The 17,844-nt window shown below is 43.8% G+C and overlaps 1 protein-coding gene across 3 annotated transcripts in view; it reads left to right on the forward strand.

Annotated features, from left to right (window-relative positions):
- The window catches only part of prkar1b (protein kinase, cAMP-dependent, regulatory, type I, beta), a 55,622-nt gene extending 48,737 nt beyond the window's left edge, over nucleotides 1-6,885 (forward strand). For all 3 annotated transcript variants that reach the window (XM_068578232.1, XM_068578234.1, XM_068578233.1), the window contains 2 exons: nucleotides 4,558-4,639; nucleotides 5,459-6,885. In XM_068578232.1, the coding sequence (XP_068434333.1) occupies nucleotides 4,558-4,639; nucleotides 5,459-5,631 (255 nt within the window). In that variant the 3' untranslated portion in view covers nucleotides 5,632-6,885. The remainder of the gene's footprint in view (nucleotides 1-4,557; nucleotides 4,640-5,458) is intronic.
- The last annotated feature ends 10,959 nt before the right edge of the window (nucleotides 6,886-17,844 follow it).

Here is a 17,844-nt window from a genome sequence, read left to right on the forward strand (position 1 = left end):
CAAGGTTAAAAAAAGGCAAAGGGTAAAAAGCCGCTAAAATGCGAAAAACAAAGTATAACATAATTTTGTTTTGCAACCAGTGAGAGGAAGTGATCCTATTTTGACTTTGGAGGAGTATTTTAACGACACCGTATACGGCTCTGGTAGAAGCAGCGACCTGTCAATCACAAGGTAGCCCACCCTAAAGCATACCTTGCTTTATGGCCTATTTTATTCCTAAAAATAAGAGTTAAAATTAGAGCATAAGACCATGAACTCTTGTTTCCAATGTTTACTGCGGTAATTAAGTGGGAAGTAGAGTATTTTCCGATAGACATCCGTACAATTAAACTCATTTTTGCAACCAGAAGAGTCGCCCCCTGTAGGCCAGTTGAGAGAATATAAGTTTAAGACACTTTCACATTGTTCTCATTTCACTAGAGCAAGTAAGGCTGCAGCAGCAAAAGCATGAGTGTATTGAATTGAGAAAGTGTGTAATTTTTAACATATAAGAAGAATGTTATATTTCTTCTTTCAAAACTCTCTAAAAAACGAAAATTGGCGCCCATAAAACATTGATTCATGTCAAATATAATATGCTCAAGTACAAAACAGCAAAAAATGTGTCCCAGTCTGAACATTTATAAACTGCACTGCATATATCTTGTGATCACTTCACATTATCCAACCAGTGTTGGTCAAGTTTTAAGCCTCCAATTGAAGGCTCCTGAAGCTGCAGAAATCCTTTAAAAGCCAGTTTGACGATGCAGAAAATGAACCCAAGTGGGGGTTCAGGACACAAATATAGCTTTTACCGTAGAAATGCATAACTCATCAAACTGAGACGTGTAAGAAGGAATCTGGGGGATTTTAGGATGGAGAGAAGGAGCAGGAAGCAGGGAAGGAGGAGAGACACACATGGAGTCCTATCAGGTCGCCAGCTCAGTCCAGCATGCGAGTGTGTCACAGCACACCGAGCCTCATCCAACAAGTAGTCTTGTCTCTTTCTTTAATCCCTTTTCCTGCTCCCGGGGTCTATCTTCCATTTACCCCTCGGCTCTCTCTCTCAGACCCGTCCCGCTTTGCTTTCTCTCCGTCTCTCTCCATCTCTCGTGCAACACGGCCCTGACTTTCCCAGAGCGGGGTGGACTGTGGTGGAATGTGTGTTGCTGACTTTCACACGGGGTCAGGAGCCCCAGCCTCCCGGGAGCGAGAAGTGGGAGAGCGAGAGAGAGGAAGGATGAGTCAAACAGGGCAGGGATGGACATATAGGGAGACAGGGTTTGGTTCGTAAAGGACTACATGCAAGGCGGGAGAGAAGGATTTTGTTGGTCTTGTGGCAACTTTCCTTACTACCACTATATCTATTGATTAGAAAAGGTCATGGCGTCAGTGCTTAGTTCAGTCAGAACGCCCTCATTCTTTTGCTGTTTCTGCAGTTTTGTAGCGTCAGCCCGAGACAAAGCCCACAAACGATAACGATATGCTGCTGATGAGGAGGAGGATTAACACAGAGAGAGGTACAGAGACGTCACTTCTTTTGCCAGCCGCAAGGAATGAGGCCCTAATGAAAAGTAAAATGTTTACATTTTTGTGCTCACACTATACAAACAAGCCTTTACAGAACTCCAGGACCATGAAGGCTCATCTTCATCTCCCATACATTTCCTCCCTCGTTTTTTTTTTTTAGGGCGTCTGCTCCTCCTCACCCAACATGCACTCTTCCTCATGCTCATAAACATCAAACCTAGCACCCTGTCTTCCATGCTCTCACCAGGAACAACTAAAATGGTGTATACCGGAAGAGGGACTGAGTCAGACTTCTCTTAACGTTAACGTGGTGGCAGTTTGACATGTTGTCAAGTCAAAGTTAGTGTCAACGTGGAGTTACAAGCGTCGTTTGATGGTGAAGTGAAGTCAATCAGACCTGTGACTCAAGTCAAAGTCATATCGCTCAAGATGACGCCTGGATAACAATCAGGCTGTTCGTCCCTGTGACGTCCTCTCTGCTCTCATCTCATATTTGAATCCTACACAAAAGTAATCACACTGAGGGGATCCAAAGGGTCCCTGTGGGCCGCACAGCCGAGAAACCCTCTGTGGTTACTCTGCAACATCTCGGCTGTTACTGTAACCTACGTGTCCAATCTAGCTAATGTGTTTTAACACCGCTTTTATAGACTGAAGATCGATGCATTTAATGAATGAAGACACTTTTGAGTGCAAGCATACATTCACAAGAGCGAATGAGATTGTGTGATGTCTGAGCGTGTGTTGAGTTTTGAGTGAGAAGGTGCAGACACTGCTGGTGCTGGGTGGCCTCGTGAACAGACTACTCAGGATATCACCTTTCTTCCTCCATCTCCTCTCTCTCTCTCTCTCTCTCTGTCTCTCTCTCTCTTTCGCTACTTTTCGACATGTCACCACGAGCCGGCCCGCTACGCTCAGCGTGTGGTGTATATGTTTATAATTGCATACGAGGTGTGAACGTGTGTTTCGGTTCAGGCTTGCGACTGTTATCTGACCAGCAGTACCACGTTGTAGTGATCATTTATTACTCCCGATCTGAAATCTGGCTCACACTCCTTTCTCCATACTCTATTTCTCTGTGACTTCATTCATTCATACTTTCTGTTTGTCTTCCTTTTTTTGTTTGCAGTCTTTCGCACCCAATTTGGGCGCCGTGTCGGGGAGGATCTCCAGTGTTTATAAAAGAAATATCTGCGGAGCAGAGCGCTGCCCCTGGGGTGGTACAGTGCATGATGGTTATCTGGACCACACCAGGAGAGGCCTGTTTACGAAAGAACTACTGTACTTGATGGTGCTGCACTGTCTCACTTTCTTTGTTTGGACATGAATGGAAAGGAGAGGAATCAACCGGTTGTAAACACTGGAGCTTCGATGCCCCCACCCTTCCTCATGCTAACCCCATTCACATCTCTCTCTCTGTTTCATTCCACGTTTCACTAAAACCGCCTGTTTAGTGGCTGTAATGAAGTTCAATAAAAGTGGTTGTTGCAGTGTTTACGTGGGAGATGAGCGATGGTGCAAACAAAATGGTATAATTTTACATTTAAAAAAAAAAGTAATCAAATAAACAGACCAACAGCTTGCCATAAGAAAACACAAACACTTGGTTGTCTCTCACACACCCTATGCCTCACTTCCTTGAACAGTATCCCCCACTTCTCCAGTTCATTTCAAGCACAAGCTCACTAAATCACACCCAAATTCCTTTCACTGAAACACAGTCTCACTTGTGTGTTACTGCAGTAAAGAGCTGGCAGTTTTGGGGGTTCTCATTAAAGCTCATTATATTCATATTTAGCATTATTAGCCTGGTCAGCAGAAGGAGCAGAGAGGGATTAGAGACAGGGAGAGAGGGCTGGAGCAGTCAGGTCTGTTTTACGACACAGCCCATGACAAGCTGGGAAGTTCCTCTGCTGATTTCCTACCTGCTACCAAACTAGAGCTGAACTCGAGTACATGCAATTGTCGAGACATCGACATTAAAAACACATATTCTACCGCTGTCCACACATATGCAGAGCCAACGCCTTGAGACAAGTGTTACTGTGTTCATAAAGGGCACCAAGTACAACTCCAGACACCATTCTCATATGCAAAGATGAATATTCAAACATGTCCTCATTCACACACACACACACACACACACACACACACACACACACACACACACACGCACTTTGTCAGCAGCTGCACGATATGACAGCATGAACTAGTATCATCTGTTGGGCAGAGTGAACGGAAATCAAATTTCCTGTGTTATACTTTTTAGATGACTCACTCGCACAACAACAGCGGGCGATGGTAATGTGCGTGTCGAGGTTGGTGGTCAGTGTGTCCAGCAGACATCAGCTGCTGGTTTTCTCACTATATGTTAGTTGTGTGCGTTTGCGTGCGAGTTTGTGTTTCTCTCCGACTCCATCTGCGTGTGCGTTCCTTGGTGTAGTTGCTTGGCTTTGTGCTTTGCAAACGCAGTATAGACAATGTGGGTTAGCATCGTGCTATTGGAGATGAGCTTGTTTTAGTTTTAGGGTAAATGTATTGCTGATGAATGGGATAGATAGATAGATAGATAGATAGATAGATAGATAGATAGATAGATAGATAGATAGATAGATAGATAGATAGCAGTGAATGAGGAGTCAGTTCAGCCTCTCAAGAGTTTAGATGTTTGTATTGAAGACACTCTGGAGGAAGGAAAGCAGACCAATCAGCCCATTGGAGCATCTGAGTATGTGGCGTCTTGTGTTTCTGCTCGTACGCTTCCCACAGAGCAGGTGTCTGTCCCAAAGGAAAGAAAGCTAAATCCTGTGCACCTGTGTTCTAATGAAGCAAAGGAATTTCTCCTCGGCTTAATCCTCCTCACAATTTTCAGCCCCTCGCTAAATGACTCCTCCTTTTTTTCTTTCTCTCACTCCCCTCCCCCCTTTCCTCCATCTCTCCCAACGTCTCCAACATCCCCTCCTCCTTATATTTCTCTCCCTCTTTTTTCTTATTCTTTCTCTTGTCTCTCCTTTCTTTTCCTCCAACTCTTTTTTTCTGTGTCTCCAGGGAATAGCCTCTGTTCTGCAGCGCAGGTCTGACAACGAGGAGTACGTGGAGGTCGGGCGCCTGGGACCCTCCGACTACTTTGGTGAGTGTCTCTGGGCAAGAAATACCTGGTTTATGTTATACCTGGTATTTAGCATTACAAATATAATGTGTGCACATATAAATACAAAAATAGCATCTCTACGAGGTCAATTGTTTGTTACGAAAGAGGTTGAATCAACTGGATTCTAGAGGACTGTGAGTGACAATAGTAAATGTAGAATGCTGTTGCAAAAATATGTTTCATTTATCATCATTATGAGTTGATCTGAGGATATTTGTCTTGATGAAGGGTAAATTAATTGGTATAAATGATAATTGAAATTGTAAAAAAGATCAAAATGTCATCCTCACATGTGTTGTTTTGTCTCACCAGCAGGACTGAAACCTGAAGATATTCTGTTTACAATCATGCAAAGCAAATATTAATATTGTAGAAGCTAGAAACAGCCATGCTTTGGTATTTTGCATTTTAAATGGTTGGAAATTGATTATGAAACTGGTTGCCAATTCATTTTCTGGTTTTTGACTATTCAATTGGCATTTCAGCTCGAAACAATAAATTGTGTTATTCCAAATACATAACATTTCCAACAATTGTTTAATGTCAGAGATCAGAATATGAGGGAAAATGCTCGGGATTAACTGTCTTTGCATAAATGACATTGCTATTTATTTAATGTTCCTTTATCAGACATTATTTCTTCACAAGCTCTTCTTTCTGTCTGCACCTGAGCCTAAAATGTGTTTTTATTGCTTTCATAAACAACATTAATTGTCATCCGGGCACAAATCACACACATTAAGACATTTTCTTTTACAGCTCAAAACAAGTGATTGCCATGTCTCCTCCTCCCTCCAGGTGAAATCGCCCTGCTGTTGAACCGTCCCAGGGCGGCCACTGTAGTCGCCCGCGGTCCGCTCAAGTGTGTGAAGTTGGACCGGCCCCGCTTTGAGCGCGTGCTGGGGCCGTGCTCAGAGATCCTCAAGAGGAACATCCAGAGATACAACAGCTTCATCTCCCTTACCGTGTGATATGTCGGCCCCCGGGGGCCCCCACCAGCAGGGGTGGGCAGCATCAGCATCAGAGTTTGGGTCCGTGGGTGGGAATAGGTGAGGAAGCGGGGGTGAAGGACATGGGTTTTACATCCTTACAACTACAGGGCGCTCATTTACTGCCTTTTTTCCATTTTGCGCTATTCTTTTTTTCTTTTCCGATCTTGTGCACTTGACCTGTGCTGTCACGTAGCTTTATGTCGAAACCAACATGCAGGAGTGTAAAAATCAGAGTGAGGAGAGGGATAATTCAACTCATTAAATACTGTAAGTGAGTCATATATCGTGTGGCAACTGTATGTGATGCATGCTTCTATAGATTGGCGAAGAATGCATTTTCATGAATTTATGAAAGGTACGGATGAATTCAGGAAACAGGAAGGGTGTAAAGTCATGTTTACGTACAGCAGGAGGAAGTGAGCACACATGTCTTTTTTTGCGCTGGTTGTTTTTTGCCTTTTTTTTCCCACTTCTAGGTGTGTTTTGCCATTTCTAGGTCAAATCAGACCCGCACTAAACAGACCCCCGTTCCCTTAAAATGTAGCTGTACAGGTTGGAAGAAAAGTAAATACTTAGCCGTTTCATTTTCAACGCTTCTTCAGTGTGCTTTTACTGCTATTATCAGTTGGGGGTTTGTGAAAGGTTTGTTAAAGGAGGTTTAGTTCCGATTGTAATATTATGTCAGCCAAATTAACGAACACGTTTTACTCAAGAAATTCCTGAAGTGGTTCAGTCTGATCTGTGAGTTGTGGGAAACCAAAGGAGCAGTCGCGTTATCAGTCCCGTCCGCATTCACACAAGCAGAGTCTGAAACACACTCATACTGTCTATGCTTACACTGTCTCAGGACAATTTTAATCTCCAACACACACAAACACACACACACACACACGTCTTTCTTGACGCTTTTGATTTTCTTCTATTGCTCGATGAAAGCTTTTGCACCACTTTTAGAGTTTGTAACGTTGGGTCAATACAGATGTTTGATTTAGCTGTTTTCAAGACATGACTTACATGTTATGAATATATATATATATATATCTATATATATATATATATATATATATATATGACAGAAGTAAAAGATATACTTGTGTTGCTTTCCTTTGATCTACTGTATCTTGCACAACTGACCCAGCGACTGATGTTGTATAAAATGGGACCTGAAAATAATCTTTCTATTTTCTCTCTCTCTCTCTCTCTCTCTCTCTCTCTCTCTCTCTCTCTCTCTCTCTCTCTCTCTCTCTCTCTTTTATCAAACCATCTTGAGCAAATAAAGATAAGCTTCTGAAATCCTCTTGATTTAGTCATTATTTTCTCTTGATCAGCCTCCGTGTCCCCGTGTGAATGTGACTCTTTTACATTTCATCCCAATTTTTGGGATCGTCTCTTTCTCTCCCTGCGCTGGACTTAGTTCTCTCTCTTTCCCTTTATCTCATCCTCACACCCGATCTCCCCTAAACATTACGTCGCTATTAATCTCCCTTGTCTTTCTCCAAAGTGCAAACTGTCCTCTTCAATCTCACTTTTCACATTTTCATCCTGCAGGTACCTCTTCTCCATCCCGTCCTCCCTCTTCTCTGTTTCTCTCCATCCTTCTTACAATAAGCCAAGTGTCAGTCATCCATCAGTCTGAGCGGATAGAGTTCCTCCCAGCCAGTTAACACCACAGTGGACTAAAGCCTCTGCAGCTTTGACACATTCCTCTTCATCTTAATGCCCACTAAATCAACTAAGGAATGTGCCCCCAACTTGACAACATTGTGTTTAGTCCCCTCCTCCGCTCACGTACACACACATGCACTTCATCGCTTTGTCAATACACACACAAACAGGCAAGCTCAGTGAAACAAGTATTTCTCCTCGATCTTTAAGGATTTGGGGTGGGATTTCCAACATGAAAACATGTGTTCACTCATGGCAGTTAACCATGACTAATTATCAAAACATGATTCATTCACATGTATGTCGTGCGTGATTTCTCTTTCTCTCTCATGGACATGCTTATTGTCTGTTACTTATTTTCAGACTACGATAACATTTTAACACATCTGACAGGAATGAACGTTTTCTCCTCTGTCAATCTGGCGACCTTTGAAGAGGATGCAGCTGACGTTTCAATCATCCTAACTTGAGGAATAGAAAGTTATTCTAGATGCCAAAAGGGAGGAATGATCCACAACAATTATATACATTTGACTTAGTAAGGTTCGTAAGTATTATTCAGACAAACCACTATTTCCAAGGTCAAGAATGAACTTCAAGACTTCACTTCGAGTCCAACAAAGGTGTCCCAAAAGGGCTTTGGATGCAATCGCAACAGGTACTGAGCTCCCATGTCAATAGTCATCTCCATGGCAACCAGGCTTCATCAGTGGATGGAGTTTGTGTGGTTGGATTCACTCCATTCACAAAAAAAAGGCTAGTAAGCGGACCTTGAGTTGGGATTTTGTCAACCAACCACCACATTCGTCTCAACCTCAGCTGTGTGTGTGCGTTTGCGTGTGTGTGTGTGTGTGTGTGTGTGTGTGTGTGTGTCCAGAGCACCTCATTAGACGTAGGCAAGACTGTGCCATCCCGGGTGGGCCAGTTGAGGACAAAACCTGGCACTGTTACAAGAGCAGTAAGATGAAGCCTCGATAATATGGAACTGTGCCAGTGTTAAATAAAAAAAGAGGGAACAAGTAAACACACACACACACTTTCACACACTCTTTTAACAACTTTTAATTTCACTCAGTTTGGTGTTTGGGTCCTCTATGCTTTCATAGTCATATGGCGCCTGCAGCTCTGTACCTCAAACAGAGGCCAAACACATTTCACCAACATCAGTTTAGGTAATCACACGTTTAAAAAGAAAGCAAAGTGATCACTGGGCTAGGAGCGGTCAACAATAGCCAAGTAAAAACAAAACAAGGCTAAAGCTTCTCAGTTTTATACTTTTACATGAAGCTCTCCAAAAATGTTGCTTGGAGATCCAACATTGTGGCCAATACATGTACGAACAGAAGCAGCCTGTGAGGAGGGAAGCAACAGGAGGATGAAAAACCTCAACTGCACCACCATCTCCACCAACCCCTCCATCCTTTTATTTTGCTTCTGCAGCTTGAATGGGAGTTTATTTGGTGTGAGACTGTGCATTTTGTTGTCCAAACAAACAAGAAGGCCAGACTCTGTGAGTTGGTGGGGAGGAGAGGAAGGAGGAGACTAAAAGGATGCAGAGGATAAAGACGAAGGAGGCGATGATCATGCAGGAGGAGGAAGAGGAATGTAAAGAAATGCTGTGCCAACTTTATCGACCTCCAACATGCTCTCCTTTGGGTTTTAAGTGAACCCATGAGTGGTGTGAAGTCCACTGAGAACCAGTGGAATATTTTAAAGAATTTATTTCCAGCATGGGAACGTTTTGCCTCCTCATTTACAGGATGGCTTCCTTCGTGGATGCCTCCAAATTCCAAGTTTTATATAAAGATCGCCAACAATTTACAAGATAAGAAGGCTGGGAGTGATTTGGTATGTTTGTGTCTGTGTGTGTGTGTATGCATGCTTGTGTGTGCATTTGTTGCATCCCATAACTAGCCACATTCACCCATGCTCTCATGAGAGGATGTTTTATTTGGTGCTGCATATTTAGATCTGGCACAGTGAGTGTAGCCCCTAGGCGTGCGACCCTCACCCCCTCTCTTTCTCTTTCTCTCTCTTTTGTCCTCTCCTTTTGCTCTCTGTGTTCCCATAGCTGCCATCTCTGTTGCCTTCTATCCCTTGTCTGGGGGAGATCCTGGCTAATTAAAATGCCTGCCAACACAAGGCTACAATCTCCATTGATTTCCCCTGCCTTCTCCGTCCTCCATGATCCCTACACCCTGGTAGAAAAAAAAAATCAACCCCCAATCGCCTGCTAATGACCAAAGCCTTTGATTTGCACCTCCTTTCTTGATATATTGGGTGTGGCAACCTGACCGTTCCAGAGTTCAGCCTGGCTGGGTTGAAGCTCTCGGTCCGAGGGCATCTTATCTGTGCCTGCCTGGTCCCCGATTCTGCTGCTCTGATTCTCAGCTCTAATCGTGACCTTCTCGGGTCAAGGGTCACCATCCAGGCCTGGTCACAGGTGATTGAGCAATAGTGGGGCTGATGGGATTGAAAGGTTAGGGAGGAGAGGGGGTGTCGAGTCGAGGTCAGCAAGAGAAAGAGAGTCAAAAATTGGGTCAGGAGATCATCACAAGGTCTGGCTCAGTTAAACTGCAGCCCTCTACAGAAAGAGTAAGTTGGTCAATTATGATTTTACGAGAGAAAGACAAAAAAGACTCCAATTACATTCTTCAAAATCTTTGACTCAGAACCACAGATACAGTTTTGTTTATTCCACACATTCTTCTTCCTTAATTGTTTCAGTCAAGTGATAAAAAAGCATAACATGCTGCTCTCTTTAGGGCCACAAAAGGCTTTACACGACTTTGTTCACATATGCACAAGTACTCCTACAACACCTCCAAACAGACTGTGATGTGTGAAATTGATGCAGTAGGACAACTGGACAACTGTGGATCAGCAGACGACAGCTCGTCCATGTCCTGGGGCAAGACACTTAATCTCAAATTACTCCCAGAGTCTGTGCATGCGGCATATGAATGGGTATGAATGATTAAATAGTCCTGATCGGCAGGTGGCACCTTGCATGGTAGCTACCATTAATGGGTGTTTATGAATGGGTGTTAGTTGGTCAAATAACATGGAGCATTAAAGTGCTTTGAGTGGTTGGAAAACTAGAAAAATACAAGCCCATTTACCATTGCGAGTTCCATTTTAAAGGTGCTATATGATTGAAAGCATATCTGCTCTCAGCGGCTCTCAACATAGCGACGGCTGGGCCGGCAGCTCACGGCTAACGTGCTAACAGTGCAAACAACGGCAACAGTGCTGACAGAGATAACTGTGGGTGGGACGGCGATATCAGCTTTAACCACCGAATAAGAGCACTGCAGAGCAGCGGTTATGGGCTAGCCAGTGTGACAAGCTCACGTGCATGAACATGCACTAAAAGCATGCGTGGTCCGCCTGGCTATGTCAAAAATGAACAGTGCAGCTGGAATTACAACACACACAGAGAGACGGTGACTTAAGTTTAGATAGTTCAGGTAGACATTACACCACAATTTCTTTACAAAGCAAATAGTTGTGTGATGCTAATGCTCTGTTAACGCTATGCTAATATAAAATGTAGCACAGGGCACTCAACTTTCTAGTAAAAGTAAAGTCATGAGCCAATTCTAAGTAGTTAAAATGATTGTTGCCGCCTTTAAAGGGACATATCTTTGCCATTAGTCTGCAGTAGGACACAGCCGACCGCCTCGGAGAAAAGTAAGAAGAAAGAGAGAAAGCAAGAACGGGGGGGATGAGATAGCATCTATTTGTTTTTCTGCTTTTCTTTCCCAAGCTTGTTATCGTTCCTCATTTCCTGCTGGACGACAAGTAAATAATTCACATGTATACATGTACCAACACTGAGCCCAGGCCTCCCTGAGTCGCCTAGATGTTGGCCTCGGTTTCTAAGCTATTCCCAGCTAACGGAGCCTTGGTGACTCGCCTCTAAACTATGTGTAGAAAAAGCAAACAATCGACTGAAATGTTCTCCCAATATTCTGCATGCTCAAGGGGAAAATAATGGGTCAGTAGCATTTTTCGGAGTGAGATATTCCATCTCGCACATGACTCTGCAATCGCCTGCCCACATTGATTCCTACCCAGCACAATCCATCTCTTCACTTGGACTCTGACTTCACTCCCTGGGGAGGCAGCTCAGCAATTGTCTCAATTGTTCCTTTTTTCAGTGCCTCCTACTCTCTAAGGAATCGTTAGGGTTTTGAGTGCAGCTCATAAAAGTAGTTTTAACTCTGTTCAAATTACATTAGGAAGATGAAGGAATGTAATAATTCATTCATTGTTCTGTTGAGGAAATGGTCTCAAATTATTTTAATAGATATTTGGCCTTGAGACATTTTAGATGCATTATCTGCTCCCGATTTTTGAAGCATCCTGAGCTTTTGAGATGTTGTGTATAGACACAATTCAATATCTAGGTAAGATTTGTCATATTATCCATATTAGACGTGAGTGCTTCACTAAGTCTAACCTCATGTCCCGGAGGATTCACCTCATCCCCAACAACCCTCTGCAGGTGTGCAAAGTCACAAGGCAAAGGCTGTCAAGTGTCCTCTCATTTTCAGGCCACCCTCAACATCCTCAACCCTTCAGCCCCTCCTGAAGGATCCCAAATCCCTTCAATATTCCAGCTGCACCCTGAGCAATGCCCCTGGGCTGAGGCAGAAACTGGGGAGCAGAGCGTCAGGGGTGACCCGGCTCTCCCTAAACCTTGAAGGAATGTGTGGATTTGAGTGAGTGCTGTAACCAGAGAGCACTTTCTCCTATCTTTAAGCCCATAATGGAGCCACTTCCTGTTGATAATCAGTTGTTGTGATCTCTCTCTGCCCTGGGATTTTGTCACTTCATCTTGAGTCCGGAGGAGGAGGAAGAGGAAGAGGAGGAGGAGGAGAGATGTTATTATGGTTCTGGTCTGTGTGCCATAATGACAGTATGGGCTGGCATCAAAGGGTTGGGGAAAAAAAAGGTATTTTCTCTAATTTGACTATTGATCCTCCAACAAACCTCTGTGTTTGCATACATACACACACACACACACACACACACACACACACACACACACACACACACACACACACACACACACACACACACACACACACATGCATTCAATGTGGGGAGGTGAACGTCTCCAGTTAAATTCTGGCAGGGACATTGTCCTCTATTTCCAATTTACTTTCTTACTTTGACTTTCATATAGAAGTCAGAGTTACAATAATGTGTGTGTGTGTGTGTGTGTGTGTGTGTGTGTGTGTGTGTGTGTGTGTGTGGTGGGGAGAGGGGGGGGGGGGGGGGGTTGTCTTTTCACTTTTCCCCAAACCTTTTCTCTCTTTCTAACTCTCTCTCACTCGCTAACTAACGTCCCTCAGTGCAGAATCTGGTACTGCTTTAATGGCCTCCAATACTAACAACAACAACAACAACAATAAAGGAGCCAAAAACCTGCTGTAATTATTTTTAAAAGCGCCTTTATTGTTTCTTCCAGTGGAGCAACCTGGGAGCTCGTTGGACTAGGGGCTCACATTAAACACTGTTAATCGTTACCACGATCCGTGTGAAATAGCATCACGCTACGGCTCATAAACAAGGTAGGGCTTCTCTCCTGGAGGTTAAGTGCTTTGCTCAGTTAGGTGTGGTTGCTATAGGAATGGCGCCATGTTGAGGGAAATCTTAAAATCAATTCTTGGGCCCTGCTCCATTTCATAGCACACCTCTAGCCTTATTGGGCCCTGGGGCTGATAGGCATGGCAAAACGGTGAGTAACCAGGTGCACCAAAGTGGATTCTCCAACTGCCCATAATCACCCTTTAATCCAGGGGTTTTCTTTCAGTGGTATCTTTTTCTTTAAACCTTTGTAACTCTTCCTAGTCTCCTCACTCCTTCTCTCCCCCTCCTTCCATCCAAGTCTTTCCTCTTCATCTCTGTCACGGATATCTAACGTCACTCAAGTCAAGCAGAAATCTCTCCTTAATCCCCCTGACACAGAACCCTGCCCCCTCCCACATGCACATCACCCCGATCATCATCATCATCATCATCATCACGACCACCACTAGTCTCCACATCTCCTAGTTCCTCCACCGTGAGCAGGGTAGCATAGCTAACTAGTGAAAGACAAGAGGAGAAAGAAGGGTAAATAATGAAGTGAAAGCCCCATATGACATGCCAATTGGTGTAATTATGGGCTTATAGGCCCCTAATACATTTCTGAGGACAGCTTTGTGTGCCCCCTCTGAGAGCTGAGCTTGTCTGCCATGTCATAAAGGCAACTTGTCATTGGACCTGTGAGTGATCGATTTTGCACATGATGTGTTTTATAATTACTTTTCATAAAAGGCTTTCGCATGGAACCCACATGTTGTCACTCTTGATATTAGTTTCTTGCTATTTGTTTGGATGACTTTCCGCCGCTCGTCAAAGCCATTTCTTTCCGCTTACCGTTAATGCATAATACTCTAAACTCTCCCATGTTTATTATGAGTATGTCCCCTGTATATGTTTCATTCTTTAATGTACTCATTACTGGGCCAGATTTATGTAAGGCAATACCAGTCCACTATTTTCCCATTGGCACCAGCAGAACGTCTACATTTGTGTCACTATAATGTCTGGGCTCTACACATAGACCTCCAATTTTCCTCCATCCCCATGGGATCGCAGTGAGACAGGGCAGCTCTGTCTCCCCCTGTCCTTTCCACGTCCTCCTGTTCCGCCTTTGATGTCCCCCTTGCCAAGAGTCTGATTTGTGGGTTAGCCGTGTCCTCCCCTCCCAGCCCCGAGCCTACAGAACATGAGGACGCAGTAGGAGTTCCCAGTGTTTTGGGGAAGTTGGAGTGGAGAAAAGAAGGGGGGAGGTTGGGTCAGACCACCACAGAGCTGGGGAGACCCCTGTCTTCCTCCTCGCCGGTTCCCACCGCTCCCAACACGGCACACACATGTTGAAAAGGTCAGGTCTTGATAGACAACAGAGCACCGGCAATTACACTGTTATTTCTCAGTGGCTGGAAGTCCCCCATTTTTTTTTGTGAGTGTGTGTGTAGAAAGAAAGGGGGTGTTTTTTGTTCATAGAGAATAAAGAGGCAGTGTTTTTAGGGGAAAAGGAGCCTTGTACAGGGGAAATGCATGTAAGGACTTGTGCCCGAATTGCTTCATGTCTGTCTATCCATTTGTGGAAATTGGAGAATGTGCCTGAGAGAGTGCAGGTGTGTAAGTGTTAGTGCATACATGTGTCTGTGCAGTGTAGATTCCCTTGTATATATAATACATGTGTGGTTCATACCTGAGCTGCAAGACTGATTTTTTTAAAAAAAAAGGGCTTTCCATTCAACACCTGAAGCTCAGGCTTGCTGGTTCTGCACACACTGCATTGTGCCCGCTGACCTAAATGACGGGGTCTGACCTTGGAGTTTGCAGGAACTGGATGCAAGAACACACATACAAACACACACACACACACCCAGACTTCTTCTTCTTCCAGAGTCTTCCCAGTATTTTCTCTCTTTGGTGTAATTTCTCCTTCACACCGAACACCTATTTCTAGCTCTCTGAGGATGGCTTTCATGGAGGAGTGCAGAGGGAAAAAAGTCAAGGCATAGTTATGACAAGAGCAGACCGCAGTTTGACAGATCTGGAGATCACACGGCGAGGATGCCGCGGTCCCTTAACAACTGAAGAATACTGCTGTAATGTATAATGTCTTGCAGCTGGAAGTTTGCTTTGCATACGTTGTACCACCAGCTTTTTGCATTTTTGAGTGCATGTGGTGTACATTTTGATCCCAGAGGTGGACTCGACTTATAAACGAGCAGTTTGGGCATTGTGCCCCCTGAATGCCTGCACACCTATAGTGTCTGAAAGGAAAAGGGGTCCTGAGGGGTGCTGGGAGGCCCCATAGAGCACTTCATTCAGGTTGCTTAGAGAGATGAAGGCCTGTAAATGGCTGCTAGTAATCGTCCCTATAAAAGAGCAGCTGCGTGCAGTTGTAAGCTGTAAGTAGGGCTGCTGTATTTGGCCTCCCTTCTCTGCTTAATATTCAGGTGAACAAGCAGTAAAAGTGTGTGTGTTTGAGTGCTTCCCCGTGTGTGTGTGTCTATGTGTGGCTGCTTGTTTATGCGTGGAGAGGTTGCCCTGGATATGCACTCTGCTCTGGATAATTTCCAATCTATATCGCTACCAGCCTCTGGAATGTACCTTTGCTCCTGGGAAATTTCACCTGAATTATTTACCGGTATGTGTGTGTACGTGTGTGTGTGTGTGTGTGTGTGTGTGTGTGTGTGTATGTGTGCGTGTGCGTGTACGTGTGTAGTGTGTACATGAGTAACCAACCATAAATGTGACCGCTGTTTCTAATGGGCCTATTACAAGACACAAGCTTGTGTCAAATGACACACAGCGCTGCACTAAAAACATGAGCACACAAGCCACTAATGGAATCAACTTTGTCATCATAGACACTGATGAGCTAGTTAGGACTTCAGATCGCGGGGCCTAATTCTACCCCGAGGAGGAGGGAGGAGATCACTCTGTAGTTTGCAAAGGACCTGCTCCTTGTGTCCGTGACTCATACATGCTCATGATATGGCTGGCTGGAGCTGAGGGAGACACCAGGTTAAGATCTGTTTGTTTCTCTGTTGCAAGGCAATCCACTCTTTGATCCACTCTGTGTTTAACCTTATGAGGTGTCATAGAATGGGGACGCTCAGTGGAAAATAGATTTAGTTTAATAGATAGTTGGAAAGGAAATATAACAGTTGCAGGTATAATAACGTGATTACGTGGCTATCAGTGTATTGAGTTTCTATTGTCAGCAACGTAATCTTTTTATGGCTCACCAGCACACTGAAGTGTGAGATTCCTTGCTTTCATTTCAGGGTGAGAGTTCAGCTGTACTGGAATCAAGTTGAGATTAAGTTATGGATGAAAGTGTATGTTATAACACTTACTTTACTGAGAGACCGGATCTTTTACTTTGATTCAATAGGTATCAGGACTGTATCAAACTATAGGTAATAAAGAAAACACACAAAAAAGAAGAATTTCTCAGTGACATTTAGGTAAAGCAAGATAAAGGGTATTTATTTATTCTTGTATCTATTTTTAATGGTTGGACCATTACATTATTTACATATACAACATATTTTAAACATTATTTTTCCTGAAGGTCAGGTATGCTGTATTTTAATGTATTTCCTCCTTTTATTCTAAAATCTTAATCAAAAAATCATCCTGGATCTTTTTTAGTTTATTCCAAATGATCTGAAACTTTGCTCAACAACAATTTAGCCCAAATTAAAACTGCGTATTTGGGGACACAAGGTCAAAACTCCTGAAATGATCACTACCTTCTTACTGTGGAAGTGGATAAGAACAGACAAAGAGGGACACTTCAATCCCCCAAAGGCAATGCAATTCATTTCCACCACATTCCTAGAAAATTCCCCCTTTTTTCCTATACGCTTCTCTCACTGGGAAGTATGTGTGGCCTGAGGGGGTAACGGGAGTCATCACCTAACTCGGAGAACGTTCTCTCCGCAGAGTATTTATGGTTAGATTTACTGTGCATCAGCATCTATAAAACCTTTTAACAGGCTTAATGTTGTTGGGTACACAGACCTGAGTTGCCAGTAAACATGTTGCCTCATAGTTTACACAGGAGCAAGAGAGAATGATTTTCTGGTCTTGTTGTTTTTAATTTCTTCTTCTCCCTCTAAAATGACAGTCTAATTATCATTTGTATCTCTTTTGCTCCTTTCAATGGCCCCATTTGTGTAAATGTTTGCTTTAAATCCGCTTCTAGCATCTTCTCATTCTTACATGTGAATCATTTATTGGTCTTAAGCTCAATTTTAAGAAACTTTCCTCCATATCAATCATCAAAAGGATGCATCATCACCTGTTTTACCCTTCACTCACTGCTTCACCATGCATAAAACAGTCACTCTGCCCGGTGTGGCCTGCTCAGTCACCTTTCCCTCTGACTCCCAGTCTGCCAACGTGATGCAAAGTGTAGACACATGATTCATGCATTTCAGTGAGGGTGCAAATCCAGACAAGGAGGCTGACCTGTGATGTCACCATGACATCACTGCGGGTCGTGATGAACCTTCCTGTCATTGCATCACGTACATTAATGCACAATGAGGAATGAACGATAATTGCAGGGCAGTTAATTTACAAAAAGCGGCTTCAATGGGAACGTGTCACTTAAATATAGCTTTAACAGAGGAACTTACTATAAAAATCTTGCATTCATTTTACAGCATTGGTACCATCCTAAAATAAACTTCACTGGCCTATTAAAATAGTTACATTAATTACTCCACCAGCTGCTGGAGCACTTTCTCCATGCAGTGTTTCCAGCCACGGCTCCCTCCGGCTGGCCTCGTGCTGTGGGATGCAGTTGAATGGACAAGGTGGAGGGCAGACCACCTGGCTGGCTGACCTATGGCTCCCTGCTGATTGTCACCTCTGGCTGATAATGTGCGTGCGCGCTGTCTCTGCTCCTGTTGGTATGTCTCGTTTATCAGGCCCTCA

This window comes from Clinocottus analis, unplaced genomic scaffold, assembly GCF_023055335.1.
Source record: "Clinocottus analis isolate CAN_PGR_092001 unplaced genomic scaffold, fCliAna1.0.p SCAF_16, whole genome shotgun sequence".
NCBI lineage: Eukaryota > Metazoa > Chordata > Actinopteri > Perciformes > Cottidae > Clinocottus > Clinocottus analis.